The 19294-nt window shown below is 40.5% G+C and overlaps 1 protein-coding gene across 3 annotated transcripts in view; it reads left to right on the plus strand.

Annotated features, from left to right (window-relative positions):
- Positions 1-19294, plus strand: part of kcnab1a (potassium voltage-gated channel, shaker-related subfamily, beta member 1 a) — a 97570-nt gene that overhangs the window by 25850 nt on the left and 52426 nt on the right. Inside the window, exon 1 of one of the 3 annotated variants that reach the window (XM_035680436.1) lies at positions 2164-2582. The exons of the other annotated variants lie outside the window; for them this stretch is intronic. Within the exon in view, the coding sequence (XP_035536329.1) occupies positions 2374-2582 (209 nt within the window). The 5' untranslated portion in view covers positions 2164-2373. Of the gene's footprint in view, positions 1-2163; positions 2583-19294 lie in introns of those variants that run through there. 3 annotated transcript variants of the gene reach the window in all.

Genomic DNA, 19294 nt, shown 5'->3' on the forward strand with positions numbered 1-19294 from the left:
TGGTGCTAGATAAAAAGCTAAGGGATAATCAACGTTATTACAATTCATTCCTTAGTTATGATGAGTTTGAACCAAATTTTATGACAATCGATTTTATGATGCAGATTTTCAAATGGGAACCAGCCTGATAACACAAGGGTTAGCATGACATTTCCATTACATTTCCAAACACTTTTTCTTGCCTGTACATTGTTGTTGGTGCAGCCTTTTTTCATATGTGATAACATTATACATGCATCAGTTGTTAGAGCAACCAGTAGACTTACATTTAGATTTTTACATGTATTTGTTAACTCCAGATATGGTCCGTCCATTCTGTCCAAACACTTGCATATAAAAGCACTGCAGTGCTGACATTTACACCACATGTGCTCATCCACTGCACACACACACACACACACACCACCACACACACATAGACCTGTTGGGACAAACAAATCGCTCCACTTTACCCTCCGCTTAACACCCTTATAGAATTTACTGGAAAGCCACACAACATAACAACCCTTGACTCTGTAAACACACCAGAACACACACACGCACACATACCCAAATACACGTTCGTATGCTGGCAGACTCTTTAACCGCTATAATCAAACACAAACACAGGTGCAATAATTCCTTCTCTTATCCTCTGTAATGCCCCATCCTGCTGTTAGTTTAGTATTTGTCTTTCTCCTGATTCCAATCTCTGTACACCTCCCCCATCTCGTCAATCCATCCTCCTCTCATTCGCTTTAATTTGAAGAGCTGCCTATGGGGGTTGTGTATACAGTGTGTGGGGGAAAAATTTAAATTATTGTATGTTCCTCACTTACATACTGCAGCTTATGCATCATTTTGGTACGTATGTGACGTGTGCACGTACAGAAAAATGCTGAAGTCTTTCAAAATATGATGGCGCATGAACAGCAGTATTTCAATTCATTAATTACAGTATGAAGGTTGTCTTTCAATATAGTGGGTTTTAAAGCAAAGCAAAGCACAAAGATGTGGCACTGTTATAGGGGGCTTCAACAGCTGAAGGACACAGATATTTCTTACTTGTGTAGAGGAACATCTAGTCCAGAAAATAGAGAGAAAAAGTCAAAGAAGAAGTAAAACCATAGAGAAAACAGAGTGCAGAGGGAACGAAGGGTAAAGGAAGTTATTGGGGAGGAAGAAATCCCTAAAAGATGGGTGACAGGTGAGAAAGAGACTGAGAGGATGAGTGAGACAGGTAGAGAGGGAGTGAGAGAGAGAGAGAGAGAGAGAGAGAGCTTTGTGTTGCACCACATGCCTCTCAGTTCCCTGAAGGTGCGCTGACAGCAAAGTAGCTGCCCTGCTGAGAAAAACAAAATAACAGGAAGAAGGGGAAAACATTGAAGCATCCAAATATCGGATGGAGAACACATATCAGAGAGCGGGGGAGACATAAAAGGGGAGAAGAGAGAAAGAGGGGGAAACTGGGGCACAAGCACATTAGTGAGACGCATTAACATCGGCAGGCAGGAGAAAGGGAGCGCTGAAGAGGAGCGAGGAGAGGAGAAGAAGAAGTGACAAGATGGGAAAAAGTGCTGATGGCAGAAGTGTGATGGTGCGCCCTGCCAGGACCTGAGAGTGCCTCCCCCTTTCTTGTTTCCTCCTTCCTCTCTCCCCCTGTCTCCTTATCGCTCCTCTGACCCTGTCCCCTCCTCCTTCACCCCCCTCTCTCCCCCCCCCCCTCTCTCTCTCCCTCTCACCCTATCGCTCTCTCTCTAGTCTATTCCCACAGTCAGACCAGGGAGAGCGAAGCGCCTGGGTTGCATCTCTGTCTCTCTGTTTCGTTCTCTGCCTCCCTGTTCTCTGCACTCTCCTCAGCCTCTCTGATTGTCATTCTGCAGCTGAAACCCTGTTAGAAAATTCCCGAAGCTCGGGATCAGAGGCAGGACACAGCAGAGGGGAAGATCGGTCGGACAATAAATTGGGGATCCCTCAAAGAACTGAGGAGCCTTTTGTTCTTTCCAGGCTTTTTTTTTTGATGATTGACCCGTCCCGCTGCCTCTCTTCTACAAGGAAAGACTTAGAAATGGAAAACTTGTTTTGAGAGTAAAAACATAAGAGGAAAAGCTTTGGCAGCTTTATTTTGCTTCACAGATCAAAGTGATGCAAATGGGGACACGTCGTTTGGAAGTGAGCGACTGAAGACTTAATCCAATACCAAGGAAAGAAATTGCAAAAAGGAACAGGAGAACCTGAACACAGACTTTTAATAAAAGAGGACAAGACGCCAAAAACAACCCACACTCTTCAGACTTCAAGGCTTCACTGCCAGTCTCTGTTTCCACTCCTTCTGTCCTACCTGCACTTTTTCCTCTCCGTCCCGGGCTCTGCTCCCTCGACTGAAGCTCAACCATGCAGGTGTCCATCGCCTGCACGGACCACAACCTGAAGAGGGGGAATGGGGACCACAGCAAGCAGAGCGCCACCAGCCCCAACGTGGTAAACCAAGCCAGAGCCAAGTTCCGCACCGTGGCCATCATCGCTCGCAGCTTCGGCTCCTTCACTCCACGGCACATTTCACTCAAGGAGTCAACGGGGAAACACACTGGCATGAAATACAGGTGTGTGTGTCAGAGTTAGGAGTGTGTGTGCGTATAATGTGCAGGGTTCAGTGACTGTAGGGTCTTGAAATAAGCTGTTGTTTGTTAGCTGTTTTTTATCTTTACATGTGCTGCTGTGCTACTCATGTTTCTGTCTATATTTCTTTTCTCATCCAGCCCATCTCATTATTCTTTTATTGTGCTGTTCAATTTTTCATTGGAATTGAGTTGTCCACACGTTTGTAATTCTTTTCTTCTTCTTTCTTTACACATTTTAGGGTTTAAAGTTTAAAACATAGTAGATGGTGTAAAAATCATCCAAAGAAATATGCACCACCTAGAAACACCCTAATAATGATGGCTTGGCAATAATTCATTATTGTTAATCAACTTTTAGTGGAATTATATTAATAATATGAAAACAAAATCCAAATTAAATGTGTTTAACACACGTGAAGAGTTTAATCTAATGTAAGTTAATTCCATTAAACACGTATTTGCTTATTTTATGTCTGATTTTGAACACATTGAATCATGATACATATCTATATCAGAGTAATATTCATATCAGTATCTTGATTTTAGTGTCTACTTATGTTGAACCCAAGAAAATAGCCTTGAATCTTGCTGATAACCCACTGAAAGTCACAGGATTCCCCTGTTCTGCCTTTAAATCCCCTCTCATATGCCTCTTGTTGTCGTCATATTGTGGCATTTCATAAAGCCATTCTTGCCAGCACCATCTGAAGCACCTTCTGCCAAGCCTGCAGTATGTTTTCAGTGAGCTTGCGCTACACATTTGAAACTTGATCCTCAGTCTGTAGACTTATCAGTAATACAGAAGCTGTTCATTCACACTGGATGTCACAAGCAAACCTGACAGCATTTATGAATAAAAGCTGTCAGGTTTGCTGTCTGCTACCTGCTGACAGCTCCTACAGGATCTGTGTCTGCTCTGTCTATCACTATGTCTTCCTTCTTTCTCCCCACAGTTCATTTACACTTTCTTTCTCACATACACTGTCTCACACAGATCTCAAACCTCTCTCCCTCTTTTTCTGACTTGCTCAGAAATACTTGAATGTTCAAATCCTAATGCTTTCAAATGCCATGAATGGACTCTTAGGCTTCTGCTGCTCTCCCACACACCTAAACACTTTTTCCAGCCCTCTCTTCTCTGTGCCTCTCTCTCCGTGGTTCGGTGAGACAGCTCTGCAGTGTGGGCAGAGTGTCTGAGTCGGATTTGACCTCAGCAGTGCTGCTGCTCAGCTGACTTGTGTGTTTGACTCTCATAGCCCCAGGCTGCGAATCTTACGTAAAATATGGTGCCGATACTTTCTTTCTGAGCTTTGCAGATCACTGTGAAACTGTGACTGGGGTGTGTGTGTGTGTGACAGAGTGTGTATAAAGACATGTTTGTGTGTGCGTAGAGAAAAGATATTGACAGGTTGAAGGTAGCGCTAGGTAACCATTCAGCGCTCCTGTGTTTGATGGATTCCACTGAATAAAGTCACTTTATAAAACCTCAGTTCAACCTGGCAGTAGTTTTGCCTCTGTAGGTACATTTTAGGGGTCATTTTAGGATGTGTAGTAGGTGTTGCCAAATGAATGTTCTGCAAACCGCTATGATAAAAGGAGGGTGCTTGTTGTGCTCTGGGTATGACAAAATAGGTTAATGATGCAAAATTGTTTTGCTTGACTTGCAGGGAAATACATTTTTCATCTGCAGTGAAGTTTTTTTCCCTTATTTGAAGGGATGATTTATTTCGGATTTTTAACCTGGATAAAAGGCCTGGGCCCAAAACAAGTCATTCTTAATTTGAGTGGCTCTGTCAAAAACAACATCTACGGTAGATGTCAGTTAATATCTCAGAAACATAATTTAGTGTTATTGATCTCTGTGTCTTCTGTTTTGGTAATTGTGTTTGTTGTAGTATTAGGTTGGCACAGTTTGTGCTGTTCCTCGGCTTACTCTAATGCTGTGCTGCATGTGTTTTAAATGGAAATATAAGTGTTCTAACATTCAAACATGCACCAGAGTGGTATACGAATGTGTTGTTTTATCAAGTATCAACACTTAGGCTAGGGTTAGTTCAAATCTAATAGAAAATTAGTTAAAAAACTGGTGGACTCAGTTGTGAGACCATTACATTACATATTGTTCAGACTCTTAAGTAGTCTAGACAATATGTAATATAAGTGGGCTGTGATGCGGCTTGACCGGTAATGAGAGCTGGCAGACAGGTGAGCAGCGTACAGGCCATGGCTCGGTGCCACGTCACTCTGCATTGGAAACAACAGCCAAAAATGGTGGGGGCAGCGAGTAAACATGCCTGGACTAAAAGTGAAATTTATAGAGCTTCAAATGGATTCACTTCTGTAGAGCCAGAGGCTGTCGGCTTCGATGTATTGACTAGTCTGCTTTGAAAACAGACATGATATATGTGTGTATAACCAGGTAAAAGTGTAATTGAGATTAAAATCTCATCATCTTATTTTCTTGGGCAGTGTATTGGCAAGAACCTGGCGATACAATCACGATACAAGGGGATCGTTCAGCTCTATATGCTATGGAAGCCGGTCAAATTTGTACAGATTCATCTATCGGTGGCTAAATTACCAGTCAGCTCGGTGTGTCAGTCAGTGTGTCCTTTCTGACTCCTTTCATAGGGCCGTGTTCTTTGTGTTAACGCTAGCAATATGTGCTAAATTCTTCCTGTCTCAATATGGTAGTTCTGACATTACTATGATACCAGTGACCACAGCCTCTTCAAACACATCTCAGTTACAGACTATTGTGTGAAAGTTGTTATGTATAATACCCAAGGAGAGGAAGACAATTAGAATATCCTGGGAAAGTAAACAAATACAAAGAGTGAAGACTGCAATGTGTTTTTCCCACTAAGGTTTCCTCTGATCTTGCCAACACATTGTGTGTGTGTGTGTGTATCTGAAGAAGCTAACATGCCAGAAGCCTGAAAAAGATTTGGCTCATGTCATATCTCAGCTGAGAGTAATGGTGTTGCTGAAATGTACGTTTGGGAACTTTGGCCTGCGGGAACATTCGCTACTATGAGCTGCGTCAGGCATGAGACACTTCAGCTGCACAGCAACAAATCATGAGTGGAAATGTTAGCCCTCGTACACCCCAGAAAAACAAAAAGTGGAGATGTTCTTTAGGTGAGCAATTAGTTAAAATATATTGATTTGATGGATAGTAGAGCTATATATCAACGATGCCATCAATCATAATAATAATAAACAGAGCAGTATGCAGAGACTATCACTTATAATTCTGCTACGAGGGTGTTATTGTGTGTGCCAGGATTTTGTAGTGTTCGTCAGCACAAATGTACCCACGTGTCAAGCAACGATATGGAGCATTTACAAAAGTATTCAGCACAGTACAATTTAGATAATGTATGTAGAGTAAATATATGTACAGACAAACAGACACATAGGACAGCGTATTTAATGTACAAGTTAATCCAACCACAAGCTACATGCTCTATTTTGAGAATGGGTTATTGATAGCAATGCTGTTTGTTATATGTAATATTCTGTAGATTGTGGCAGTTGTGAGTTGTAATTGTTGTTTTCTGTAAACTGTCTGGAAATAAATTAAATGTATTGATTGATTGATTCCCCTATTTTGAAAATGCATCAGGGAATGGGAGCAGTATTATAGCTGTTAAAATGAAAGCTTACACACACACACACACACACACACACACACACATACAGATGTTTTTCTCTGCCACCACACACAAACGAATCCCCCCATTACATTATTCTTCTTCTATAGAGAGGCCAGGCATCATACACGTTCAAGTCTCCTGTCAGAGTTGTCATTTCAATAAGCATCAGTAGCCAGAGGATGGTGAAATTACTTCTTGACAATGAGGGATTGAGGATGGCTAGACTTAATCTACACACATGCTTCTATAGGGAACTTGGGAGGAAATATGTAAGGCAGAAAGGAAAAGAGACATACAAAGAGACAGAGGCAACGAGAGGCGATACCTGTATGTGTGTGTGCTAATCATTCAGTGCTGCATTGTCTTCTGCTGACGGTAATGCTTTGGGACGGACAGTATTCAATGAGATAGACAGTCTCTACCCCCTCCTCCATCTCTCTCTCTCTCTTCTCCATCTCTCTCTCGTCCTCTCTCTCTCTCTCTCTCGTCTCTCTCTCTCATCTTTCCTCTCCTCTTCCTTCTCTCTCTTTCTTTTTGTTTCAGGAAGTGAACTCAGGGTTGTACACACCATCTGCTCTGGTACTGCAGTGTAGGTGCAAGCATGACAAGCGAGGATGTGTTTGCTTCTCAGTTTGTACCTGCGTGTGTGTTTCATTTCATGTGCTTCTTACAGCAGCTTACAGTCACATAACACACACACACACACAGGTTACATGAAGGGTCAGGCTGTTTAACTATTTATTGCTATAGCACAGATGTGTGTTTCACATGTTAGAGAGCAGATGTGCTGAACTCTCCTGGCTGACAAATAACGATTAATGACTTCGAGGACTGCTGAATATATCTGATGAAATAAAAGAAATAATAACATCAATAACTTCTGTAACAGTTTCAAGGATTTTACATTGTCTGCATTAATAGGAACAGCCTTCAGGCAGGTAAATACAGGCAGAGGGTCTGCAATGATTGTCCTTAAGGTGCTCTCAACTTCAATTCTGATGCCCTGTTCTGCATCAACATATTTATAATACTTTTCTTACGGACTGTAATGTTATATGTTGTTACAGTGCCCTGTGCGATCTTGACTGAGTAGAAATAATTTAAATTTTAATAAGCTCCGACCACAGCAGCGCAGTAGAGAAGAAGCAGGCTTGGTTCATGCATAGAGTGCAGTGGTGGGGGTGTTGGATGCATTGCTGTACGTCTGAATACATTGATAAGATACTGGATTATGGTGGATGTATGTGCCCACACTTTGCATTACATTCTGAAAACCAAAAGGTTGACCGGGTTATTTTTCGGCATCTGTTACGAAAATTGCATCTCCCACCGTCACTCCGATGCGCTGTTGTGAGAGCTCATTCAATTGATAACGATTTCCTTTACTTTCAGGCTCAGTAAACAACATTTGCATCAGTCAATCCGCCAGACAGGTGAAAGGAGACACGCAGGAGAGAGGGAGTAGATTTAGATGGCTCTCGTGAAAGGATATAAACCCTATGGTGGTGTGATTACTGAATGCTGTATGCACTTGTATAGATTGAGCCACCAGGGTGCAACTCGCTCCCTGCCCTCCACTTCACTGCACCACTGTGTGTTGCGATAACGAGCTCTGAGTTCCTACTTTGGTAGCATTTTAAATGAGCAAGAGTGGCAGGGGTTTTTGTGTTGGCCTCTTGTTGGATTTCTTCTGTGCCTGTTTTCTTTAGAGAGTGAGAGAGAGAGAGAGAGAGATGGAGAGAGAGAGCGAGAGTTAGAGAGCGAGAGCAAGAGAGCGAGAGCAGAGTACAGATGAAAAAGGAGGAGGGGAGGAGCAGGACGTAGATATAATTGATAGAGGGAAGCATTAGGAGGCATGAGACAGTGCTTGACTTAATATCAAATCTATTAATAAATCAGTAGTGTATATGTGTGTATGTGTCAGTACAACCCCCCCAACAGAAATGTGTGAAACATTAAAATGCTGTATTTAGTTGCATCCGTGTCCTGGACTCTAACAGGCTTCACTATCCATTAACCTTACCTCGACTTTATGCCTGTGTTCCTGGCATTCCCTACCTTTGTGATTAAGTTAAAGTTGCCCAGTGGAGTTGTAAACTAACAAAAGTAACATTCACTGTTATCAAAATGCATTGTTTATATTATATCCTTGAGGGTTAACAAATGTGTTATGAATATATTTCCTTCCTCATGAAACATTTGCAACGGCGATTATTTTTTGAACATGTTTACTTTGCCGGTGCATTGCTGTGCTTCTTGGTGATTGACGCCACCTGTAGGTCAGTGGAATTGTATGAAAGCAGCGATGTGTGCGTGCATGTGTATCCTCGCGCAACAAAAACAAAAATAAGGAAAGAAATAGTAAAGCATTCACTCAAAGTGACTTTCAGTTTTACTGAGTACAAAGGGAACAGGATGCCAGACTCTGTAGTGTTTTACATGGCATGCTACCACCCAGTGAGGGAATCAATCTCTGTGAGGGCATCCAGACGGAGCACTGAAGGGGTTAACAAATCTCACAACCTGGTAGAATAGAACTGGAATATAGTCCATGCGACTACTGTCTCATCCCGGGCTGAACCCATGGTAAGAACATGCTCTCAGAACACATCAGGCTTATCTGCACATTATTGATGCTTACTGTACATAACTAACACACACACACACACATATCATCACACTCATATACCTTCCTTTTTTATCTTAGTTCTCACTTTTTATTATTATGTTTCTGTGTGTGGATGTATGGGCTTGTGTATCACACACACTGTTCTCCCTCATGGCAGAATAGAGAAAAGAGAGGCAGCAGATGTGAGAGATGGGAGGCGATTAATGGGTTATAGCAGTCAAGGCCAGAGACTAGAGACTCTGAAACACATTCATCACAAGATGAGGCAAGAAAAAAGCTAATTCCTGATGATATTTCAACATGTGTTGCAGTAAAAAAAAAAAACATGAAAGCTTTATGAGTAATGGGCAAGCTTTTGCATGCGCCAACTCATAAACTGTTAATTTGGCAGAGGAGACTTGGTGTCAGCTCAGCTACTGGACGAGCTTGCACAGCATAGTGGTGTGAAAGGCCAGATTAGCAACTACTGTAAAAGTGTGTGTGTGCTGTACCGTGCTATGGAGGAGGTGTGAAGGTACACTGCGTGTGTATGTGAAAGACCTAAATGCTTTAGTTATAATTAAGACTTTTATTATCATGTATTTTGCAGTAATGTGTGAAAATATTTACACCGTGTGTGTGTGTTTGTGTTATAGAACCATGGCAGCTGTTCATTTCCACATAGCTTTTCCTCAGCACGACAACAAATAATATATGAGGAGAAAAGACTAGAAATGAGACAGATGATAATAAATAAAGGAAGGAATTCTTTGTGCCTGCTGGTCGAGCTCCAAACCACCACACAACAAATACTCAACGGCCCTAACCAACGCATCATCTCTGCTTGTTGCTATGGTAATCATGTCCTTGGTTCTGTAGTGCCATCATTCAATTTGGAACACTTTAAAAAGCACACACACACACACACACCACACACACACACACACAGCAGCACACACACACACACACACCAAAACAAAACATATTTAAGAAAGCCTTTAAGCCATTGGGGGTTAACTTAAAAGGCAACTGAACTAAAGAGTGACAGGAATAATGGGTTTGGGAAAAGGCTGGGTGACTAGTGATCATATTTAAATTGTTAAGATTTCATACAAGTTGGTGCTACTTTCAGTGGAAATAAGGCGCTATATATTTAAACACAATGCCCTCACGCTGGTAATACCGTGGCCAGAAGCATTTTGTTTCAGGGTTGTCCGTCAGTGTCAGTCTTGTGAACCCAAAATCTCAGGGAATTCTCTCGTGGGAATTTCTTTAAATTTGGCACAACCTTCATTTGGATTCAAGGATGAACTGTTTCTATGTTAGTGGTCAGAGATCAAGGTCACTGTGACCTCAGAAAACACGTGTTTGGCCATAACTTAAGAACTGATAACCATATTTCACATATTGGTTGCCATTTAATTGGTTACATTTTTGACTCAAAGGTTAATGTGACCTCAAAATGACCTTGAAAAACTCATTTTTAATCATAACTCAAGACTTGATGTTGTAATCAACAGACCAATGTATTGGATTGCGTGGTCCTGTGAGTGAGTGAGTGAGTTTTACCTACAGCTCATAGAGAGGCTTCACATCTAAAAATGCCAGGAGAAAACAAAAGCACACCATTTCCTCTAGCTATACTGTACAACAATCTATCTTTACATAGTAATCAAGTACATGTGTACCTGTTTAGCCAATACATCAATGATAATCCTTCATTAATCAGTTCAAAAATGTATATTCACTGAAATCATGCGTATGTACCATAAATATAGTGATAACTTCTATTTAGCCAAACACACTTAATACCTTTTATACAATTATGTCAAAGCCTTCACCATTTATTGTCTGGATGGTAGGCATACAACCATTCAAACACTTATAAATACTATAAAAATCGTACTGTGGTGGCTTTGAGAAGTTTGACATGGGTTTAAACTCTGCTCAGTGCTGTTAGAGAGACACAAGAAGATATTTGGCTCACTCAGTATGATGCAGGGACGATAAATGGAACAGGAGGCAGAACGGGAGAGAAATACAGCAAAGAGAGTCAAATGTAGAAATGATTACACTGGTAATCCCTACAGGGGCCTGTTATATTGAACTGTGTGCAGAATAACAAACAGTGATTGTGACTGGTTGTCTGTCAGTTTGTCTGTGAACTGTTGCTGTGCCCTTGGGTGTCCTGAAAGACATTGATAGTATTATTATTAATTCTAGTGACAGGCCTGCAGCTGAAACTAGCTCCAACTAAATGAGTTCAAACCTTTTATCTCATGTGTGACAGCAATTGATAAGACTAATACCTCTGTGTCCATAGCTGAATAAAATATTTCACTGACTCCGAAGGCACAGTCTGCTTGTTTGCTAGTTATGGGGAGCAAGGATAAGCTGTCATTTTATAGTTATTCTGATTCTTGTTACTGCTCAGCTGATTTGATCCCAGTACCACAGTAGAGCTTTCTCTGATGTTAGAGTCAAGGATAATGGGGTCATCCCCGTTCAAATGCTGCAAGTCCTTTCTTCGCTCACTTTTGGTTTTTAATTAAAAGAAGTGTCAGGATATCTTGTCAGGTTTGTTCCATAGTGTGGCAGAAGAGTGATTTAAATATGACTGAGAGCCAAAAACTGAGAAGCAAACATCAGAGCAGACGGATATCAAGGATTGTGTTGCTGGTGTTGTCTCCGTCTTTAGCTGCCCAAGAGGATAGAAGAGCGAGAAACAGACATAGATAACATGAATTAAGAAAGTTTGTCAGTGATTTTGCTTTTTCACTTACCCTAACTGTATTATTAGGTGCTTACTGCATGCTGATCCTTTGAAAGTGCAGCCCTTTATCCTCAAAACAATGTGTCCTCCTAAGGAACATTAGTTCCTCCCCAAAGCCTTCTTAAGTTGGTAATTAATCCTTCATCATAGAAACAGTGTCACTGTAAACACACAGGCTTCCTAGCAATTAGCACAAACAAGTTCATTGTTAAAGTAGTCTATTTTGGGTGTAGTACAACCCAACATTTTGCTAGTGATTTTGTTACTTGCTAGCAGTCCAACAGCAGCAGGATGTTCCCTTAACTGTAGCAGCAGTGCAGCTGTCACCAACTGGGCTGCAGTGGGATGAATAAGAACTTAAAGGGAAAAGCTCAGCGCATATATGAAGATGAAATATAAATGAAATATAAAGAATTAAATGTGTTTCCCTTTTAATTAACATGTCTGGATAATCAAAGGGTCTGCATGCTAAATCTGCCCTGCTCTGGATGCAAGTGGAGCATGATGGGACTGCAGTATACGGGTATAGGTGCCAAGGAAGCAGATAATTCCATGACTCTCAGAGCAGATATTTTTATGCAGACTGAGCTGGAGTGCCATAGTCTGTGTCATTACTTGCAGGCAGGACTGCGATTGGGATTCTCAGCAGAAAGTAAACTTTGCTCCCCTTCCTCTCCCAAGTTGACAACTGTGTCCAAAAAAACAGAGCATCTCCACATCCTAACAGGCATGCCTGTGTTGAAACTACAGGCCCATCAGACGGACTGCTGCTGTCTGTATAGCCACTAGAAATGTTACGATTATTATTAAATAAGACATTACGTGATCTTATTTCATTAATCATGAAAATATACTATGCACATATATTTATTGCATCACAAATAGACAAGTCATCTCCCTGTAATTTTTGAATCTATACTATTTCCACACATCCAGTTTAACCTGTTTTTGTTATATACACAAATTCAGCCAGGGCGACAAGCTTAAGATTTTGGAATGACTAGAAGACACAAGCTCCTCCTTGTCCCCTTCTTCAAAATAAATAAGGAAATCAACATGAGACTGTATGCTGGTGAGCTAGACAGCTTCTTCAAGTCAAGCCATGTGAGAATTTTCACAGTTACCCCAATTATTCATGGTATTTTTTATCGCAATAATATCGTATATCGTCTGAATGCTGATATACTCAGGGTCCCTGTCTCTGTCAAACAAGCTCTCCTAACAGTTTTACAAAGATCCACTGTGACTCTTCCTGCTGGCCAGAAGGCAGGAGGTTCTACATTAAAGGTACCCAGCAACTCTCTTTTTTAATTCCTATTTGGAGTAGTTGTAAATCAAATGATGGATACTCTACCTGCATATGAATCTAATCTAATTCATAATCCTGTATTGGAGGTTAGAAATTGGGAGATACAGTAAAGCATTTAACTATTGTAAGAATATTTTAAGTGAAGAATTTCAGTTCATCCAGTTTATTCTAACAATTAGTGCTAGGTGGAATATGCATGTACAGAAGGAAGTTTGATCAGCTATGATATACCAGTATTTACAAGCATTGCTGATGTAAACAAACTTGTACAGCCTGATACCTGTAAAATGTAACTGTGCTCTGAACACATTTATAAAGTCGGTACTTCCTCTAAAAAAACATATTTTATTGCCCCGAAAGCAACTTTCTACCAAACAAAAGGAACAAGAAGTGTGAATTGTATTACAGATAGATATTTGTACTGCTGCTGCTCGTGAATCAGCTTCCTCTTGTTGTAATCTTTTGTATGTGATTTAATGGAAGCAATTTCACCTTGATTTCTCATTTCAACCAACAGTCAGAGGAAGGTTTGTAGGCCTTTGTATTTGTACCTCTCTTTCTCTTGTAAATTCACAAATCCTGGGAAAACATTACTGAAAGCTCTTTGTCCTGATTGCCCTGTTGAAACACTGCAGGTGCGGACTGTGAGAAATCAAAGATCCCAACAACCTCAGAGGACTCCGCTGCGTAGTAATTTAACAAGACATGACTCTGCTTTGATCTCTGGCACATTGCAACCAAAATAACAGCATCCAGCTTGATGAAGACAGTGTTATTGCAAACTACTGATCTGTTTCCCTTCTCCCCCTCTCCCCCACGTCATTATTTAACAGGGTGGACTTTTTGCTGACGAGATGATGGTGGAATTACATTGAATTACTGTCCGAATAAATTTACAGAGAGGTAGTAAGAGGAGAGAAGTTGTCAGAAGTGTTATTAATTGGTTCTATTTATTTTTTACTAACTATTTATGCATCAGCCTGTGAATGTGTGTGTGTGTGTGTGCAGTTATAAGTACTGTACGTATAGTGTGTGCATCCCATGACACCATGACAGACTCACACACACACACACACACACTTTCTTCCTTTGATGTTCTTTTTCAATTCATCTGTCTTCCTCCCTTACATTATACCCCTTCACTCTCTCTCTCTCTTTCTGTATTTCTGTCCTCCTTTCTCTCACTTTTTCTCCCTGCCACAGATAGCAGAGGCATACTAAACGCTGCGAGGAGTAGGTGTTACTGTGTCGTGTATGCTGAGCTCAGTGTGTTTGATCCATGCTGTAATCAAAATAACCTAACCGTGCCCTGAGGCTGATGTCATGGCGGGCTGACTTTTACATACCCATATTATATGCGCACATACGCGGCGATGAAACGCAGACATGTTAACACCTACACATTTCATTTACATTTTACACATGTAGCTGATGAATTGAGTGAGCAGGTGAGGCTTTTATATTCGGCTCACTGAAACCCACAATGTACAAACACACTAACACACATTGCCATGAAAGGTGTCCCTGTGGAGCTGAAACGATTTGTCAATTGATTGATGAGTCAGTTAATATTTTTTTTTATAGCTATTTTTCGGTAATCGCTACTCGTTGTAGTTATTTTTCAAGCAAAAATCCCAAACTTTCTGTAGTTTTTGCTTCTACATTATTGAGGTTTGAACATCATTAGGTTTTGGAGTGTTTAATGACTTCACCTTGGGCTTTAGGAACTTGGTAGGCATTATTTATTATTTTCTGACATTTTACAGCCCAAACGATTCAGTGATTAAATAATCTGCACATTTCTCCAGAGTGAACATATTTGTTAGTTGCAGCCTACTGTGAAGCTCTGATGATATAAATCAATCCCTGTTCTGCAGCACTATCTGTAATACTGTAGCAGTTCTGCACGCAGACATTTTGACTCAAAGCAGGACTCAGAGGCAATCAATCATTTACTCTGTAAGGAGTTCAAGGCAGAGTTTGGCAACAGGTAATCAGTCAGCGAGGACAAACAAAGCAGCCGGACCGGGCAGGCAAGAAACGGGAGCGAAGGGCTGGAACGTGAAGACTGAGTAGTAAATTAAATGATCTGGCAAAAGAGTGACTGAAAGGGGGCTGGTTAACAATATATACAATAGAGTTAATGAGAGCATAGTGAACAGGTACTGATGAGCGAGGGGATCGGATGACTGCAGATGGCAGAAACACAGGGCAACTTCAGGACAGGTGGAGAATGCCAGAAGAGGTTTTAATGGCTGGAAAAATTGGAGAGTTCTGTAACACTGAAAGTGTACAAATCATATACTGAAGTAATGGTGATTTAAAGCATGAATTATTGCAGGATGTGCCATAAATTCCTGTTGCTCGCAAATTATCAAGTCACAATGACTTTTAGCTCACACTGGTTCACACACAGGAACAGGAATTCATGATACATCCTTAATTAATGCAAGCATTGAATTAAGTATATGATTTGTAGCCTAGAATTTTTGCATTTAGTTTATAAACATTAATAAACATCTGATGTTCAGTTCCCAGCAGAGATAGCTACTCCTCTGCAAGTTAATCAACACAGTCGTCAGTGTTTGTGCGGGAGGAAGCTGACAAAGTAAGCTTATACTGTCCTACTGGCTGGTTGGATCGTCTTTCCAGGGAAGGAGCTTGAGCCTGTAATTTGTACTGGACAAAGAGCATAGTAGTCTACCCTTTTGCAATGGGAAGCAACAAAACTAAACTGGCATAAAAATGCAAATAACAAACATCTAATTTACGCATGCTGATGAGTAATTTACAATAAACACATGAAGCAATAACGGTTCCCTCACTCCATTATATCTGCGTGTGTAGCAGTGGTGTAGGGGAAGAGGGTGTGTGTGTGTGTGTGTGTGTGTGTGTGTGTGTGTTTGTATCCATATGAAGGCCATATAATTGACTGCTGTCTCCATGGAGATGTGAATGACTGCAAAAGCTGCAAGCGCGAGGCTCTGTCGTGTGGGTTTGTCTAATGTGTGTGTGAGGTTTGTTTTCGTGGAGGTTTTGTGACTCCATTTAAGAGTGGACCTTGGTTTTGTTTTGTGCAAACTGATTTCACAATGTGGTATTAAAATGATGCTGTATGTGAACAGTTTACTGTTTAATGTTTTGTAGACGTACATCCAGTAAGTTCTGATTCTGTGCTGGTGAGAATAAGATCTGTGATGTATGTATAGCAATTTTCACTCTTGGTCTTTTGAGGGAAATACACACACATCATACACACACATCAGAAACTCATACGTGGCTTTGAAAACACACACAAGAGCACATCCTATAAAGACACACTCTTCAACAGTGAACATAGAGATCGATAAGAGTGTGTCTAGAGGAAAGCACAGCTGAATTAAAGTGAGATTGAATGGAGAGAGAGAGTGTGTGTGTGTGTGTGTGTGTGTGTGTGGTGTTAAAGACAGTGAGTGAACAAAGACAGGGTGTGATGAGTGAAACAGCATGAGATGAAGTGAGTGAGGACTGGAGAGAGGTAAATGGACAGATATTCAATCACACACTGCAAGAGAAACTCCCTCAGCTAATTCTTTAATACAACTCAGATGGATTTGTTCTCCCTCTCCTCTTTTTACACATCTGGTTTTTAATCTATGTCAACATCAAAGCTGACACAATAAAATCTTCCTGAGGAGAGCATTGGCCTCTCAGGTTCACTGTACTCATCCTGATGCAGTGCTAAGGAGGCCGTAACATTAAACCTGCTGTAACACACCCAGCATCAAGTACTTCTTAGTACCTGTCCATGAAAGGTGGAGGGTGTAACTCCATAAATCCATTATATCTCCTAATCTAAGGAAAGTGGGGATCTTCTTCGTATTGATTCTCATGCAGAATACTAACATCTGTCATTAGTGGAGAAAATTGAACCATGTTAATGTGGAAACTGAATCTTTGCAATGGTAATAGACGTGAAAAGACAGACAGTGGATGTAATAACTCGGTAAACTCATTAATGTGATTGAGAAGCAAAGGTCTCATGTTTCACCTTTCTTGGCTCCACTTAATGGCTGCTTGTGCATTCTTCTAGATTCAGGTTATGTTTGCAAACTCTTAACCCCAACACGATGCAAATGTGATTTATGGTTAAATTTGGGCAGTCGTCGGACTTGGTTATGGTAAAGAAAAGATTGTGGTTTTGGTGTAATTAATAAAAGCATGAGACAATTAATAAAAGCACGACACAAGCATGAGACAATTAATAAAAGCATGAGACTTTTGTTTACTTAATTAAAATTCAACCTTAACCAAAATGCTTTCATCACCTCAACCTAACCACAGGATGTGAACCCGCGTGTCCTGTGTCGTGCTTTGTATACCCATCATCCACCCTGTAGCAATTACATTTTCCAACAAAAAAGTTTTCAGTGGTGTCTGAAAATCTCCTTAAATCTTCTTAAAGGAAAGTGACCCTGTGTGCGATGGGTCTGTTGTGATTATGTAATTTATAACCATAAAGTGTGTAGATAAGTTTAGGTTGCAGCATAATAGTTACTGAATGGCTGTGTGTTGGGTTTGCTGCAATAGAAAATAAATATGCAACATTACTACAGCGTCTTCTGCTGGAAGTCAAAGACGTATTTAAGTTTTGTTTTTGTTCAACAGTTGTTTGATAAATTGCTGATTAAACACATTCGGTGAGGATTCAGATTGCTGTTTTTATTCTCATTTCTTATCATTTTGGCACTGGAAAAACTTTGGGGGGAATCCAACATTTCTCTATGCAATAAAAACCTTTGGACTGTGGTAACAAACTGGTGCACTTTGCTAATTGCAGCGTTTGTGAGTGACCCATTTCCTTTCTCCCGCTCCTGCAGTGCCTCTGTAATTATCCCCATTTCCTTATTTTCATTCCCTTTTTTTCTCCTGTTGCCCATTACTCTCAGCAGGGGTGGATGTGTAGGTGTGTGCTGTAAGGTGTATATTATACATATGTAATGTGTGTTGGTGTGTGTATGAGCCTCATGCACTGTGGTAATGCTGCTGCTAAACAGTATATATCATTTTGAAATTGCTAAAATCTTTTAGATGAATGAGAAGGAGAAGCAAAGAGGTCAACAGAGACCCAATAGTGATTAAATTTTTAATGATGCGATATTGCTTGTGAAAAAAAATGATTTTGGGTACATTAGTGCTCAGCCAGCCAGCACAGTATTCATTAGTTTATCACTTAGCAAGCACTTCTGAACCGAAACCTAATTTATCACAGTCACTTCTTGAGAATCTAACAAACATATTACATAAACATCTGGCAAACACACCTATACTTACTGTATGAACACATAAAGGCTAGATTGAGTACATTAATGCCCATATATCTAACCAAAACATATTCACTAGCTGCCTTATTAACCCTTACCCTTACTGCCTCTGGGAAGTAGCAGGTGTAGTCTGGTGCAATGGGAGCTGAGGTCAGGATAATGAACTTCAGCCATGAGATGGTAAGCAATACAAATGAAAACCACTGTGTAAACAACACAAAGCTGATGTTTTTTGATACTCCAGCGTTATGATAATGTTAACATAATTTGAATATTACTCCATTTTGTAATTGTTTTGACAGTTAAATTGATGACAGTGGCCTATTATAGAAAATCGATCCCATCTTAACAAGGCCAGTGAATATATGAGGTTAAAAATATTAGTTCTTAAAATGATTTTTAAGACTGATCATTAAAGACTGTTTTATGAAAGTGTTCACTAAAAAGAATACAAAAATAACTAATTAAATCATAAAGTGAGCTTACTTTGCAAAAGTAAGTCTTCACTTCAGAGGTGTAAAATTTCAAACATAAATCCCACACCCCTACTGCTCTGATAATGAAACCAGAGATTTTCTAGATTAGGTTCTGTGATAATGATAATGATGGTAATGATGATGATGATGAAGGAGGTGTTCTGTACTCTTGTAACCCTCTTTCAACACATTTTATGCAAATGAGAGGGAACTAAAGAGTAAAATGGAATTTGTCTGTTATGCACAACCTGAAACAGAGAAAGTGGAACAGAGACAGAATGAGAGATTCTTTTAAGGTGACAGGATGAACATATAGAGAGTCAGGGCTGCTGCAGTGTGGTGCATGGCCGAGCGAGCAGTGATGCTGCGTTGTGAATAATGCAGGACGGAGTGATCAAGCAGGGTGTAGTGAGTGTGGTTATAGTCTGTATGAACTAATTCACAGCTCTCATGCTGGACTGATAGAGAAATAGATGTAGCTTCTCCAAGTGCTGTTTAGGGTGTGGATTTAGAAGAGTTATTCGATAGTTGTTGAGAAAGGTAGGCCACCTCAAACAACTGGTTCC

This window comes from Morone saxatilis, unplaced genomic scaffold, assembly GCF_004916995.1.
Source record: "Morone saxatilis isolate NCDOM2014 unplaced genomic scaffold, NCSU_SB_2.0 Contig8, whole genome shotgun sequence".
NCBI lineage: Eukaryota > Metazoa > Chordata > Actinopteri > Moronidae > Morone > Morone saxatilis.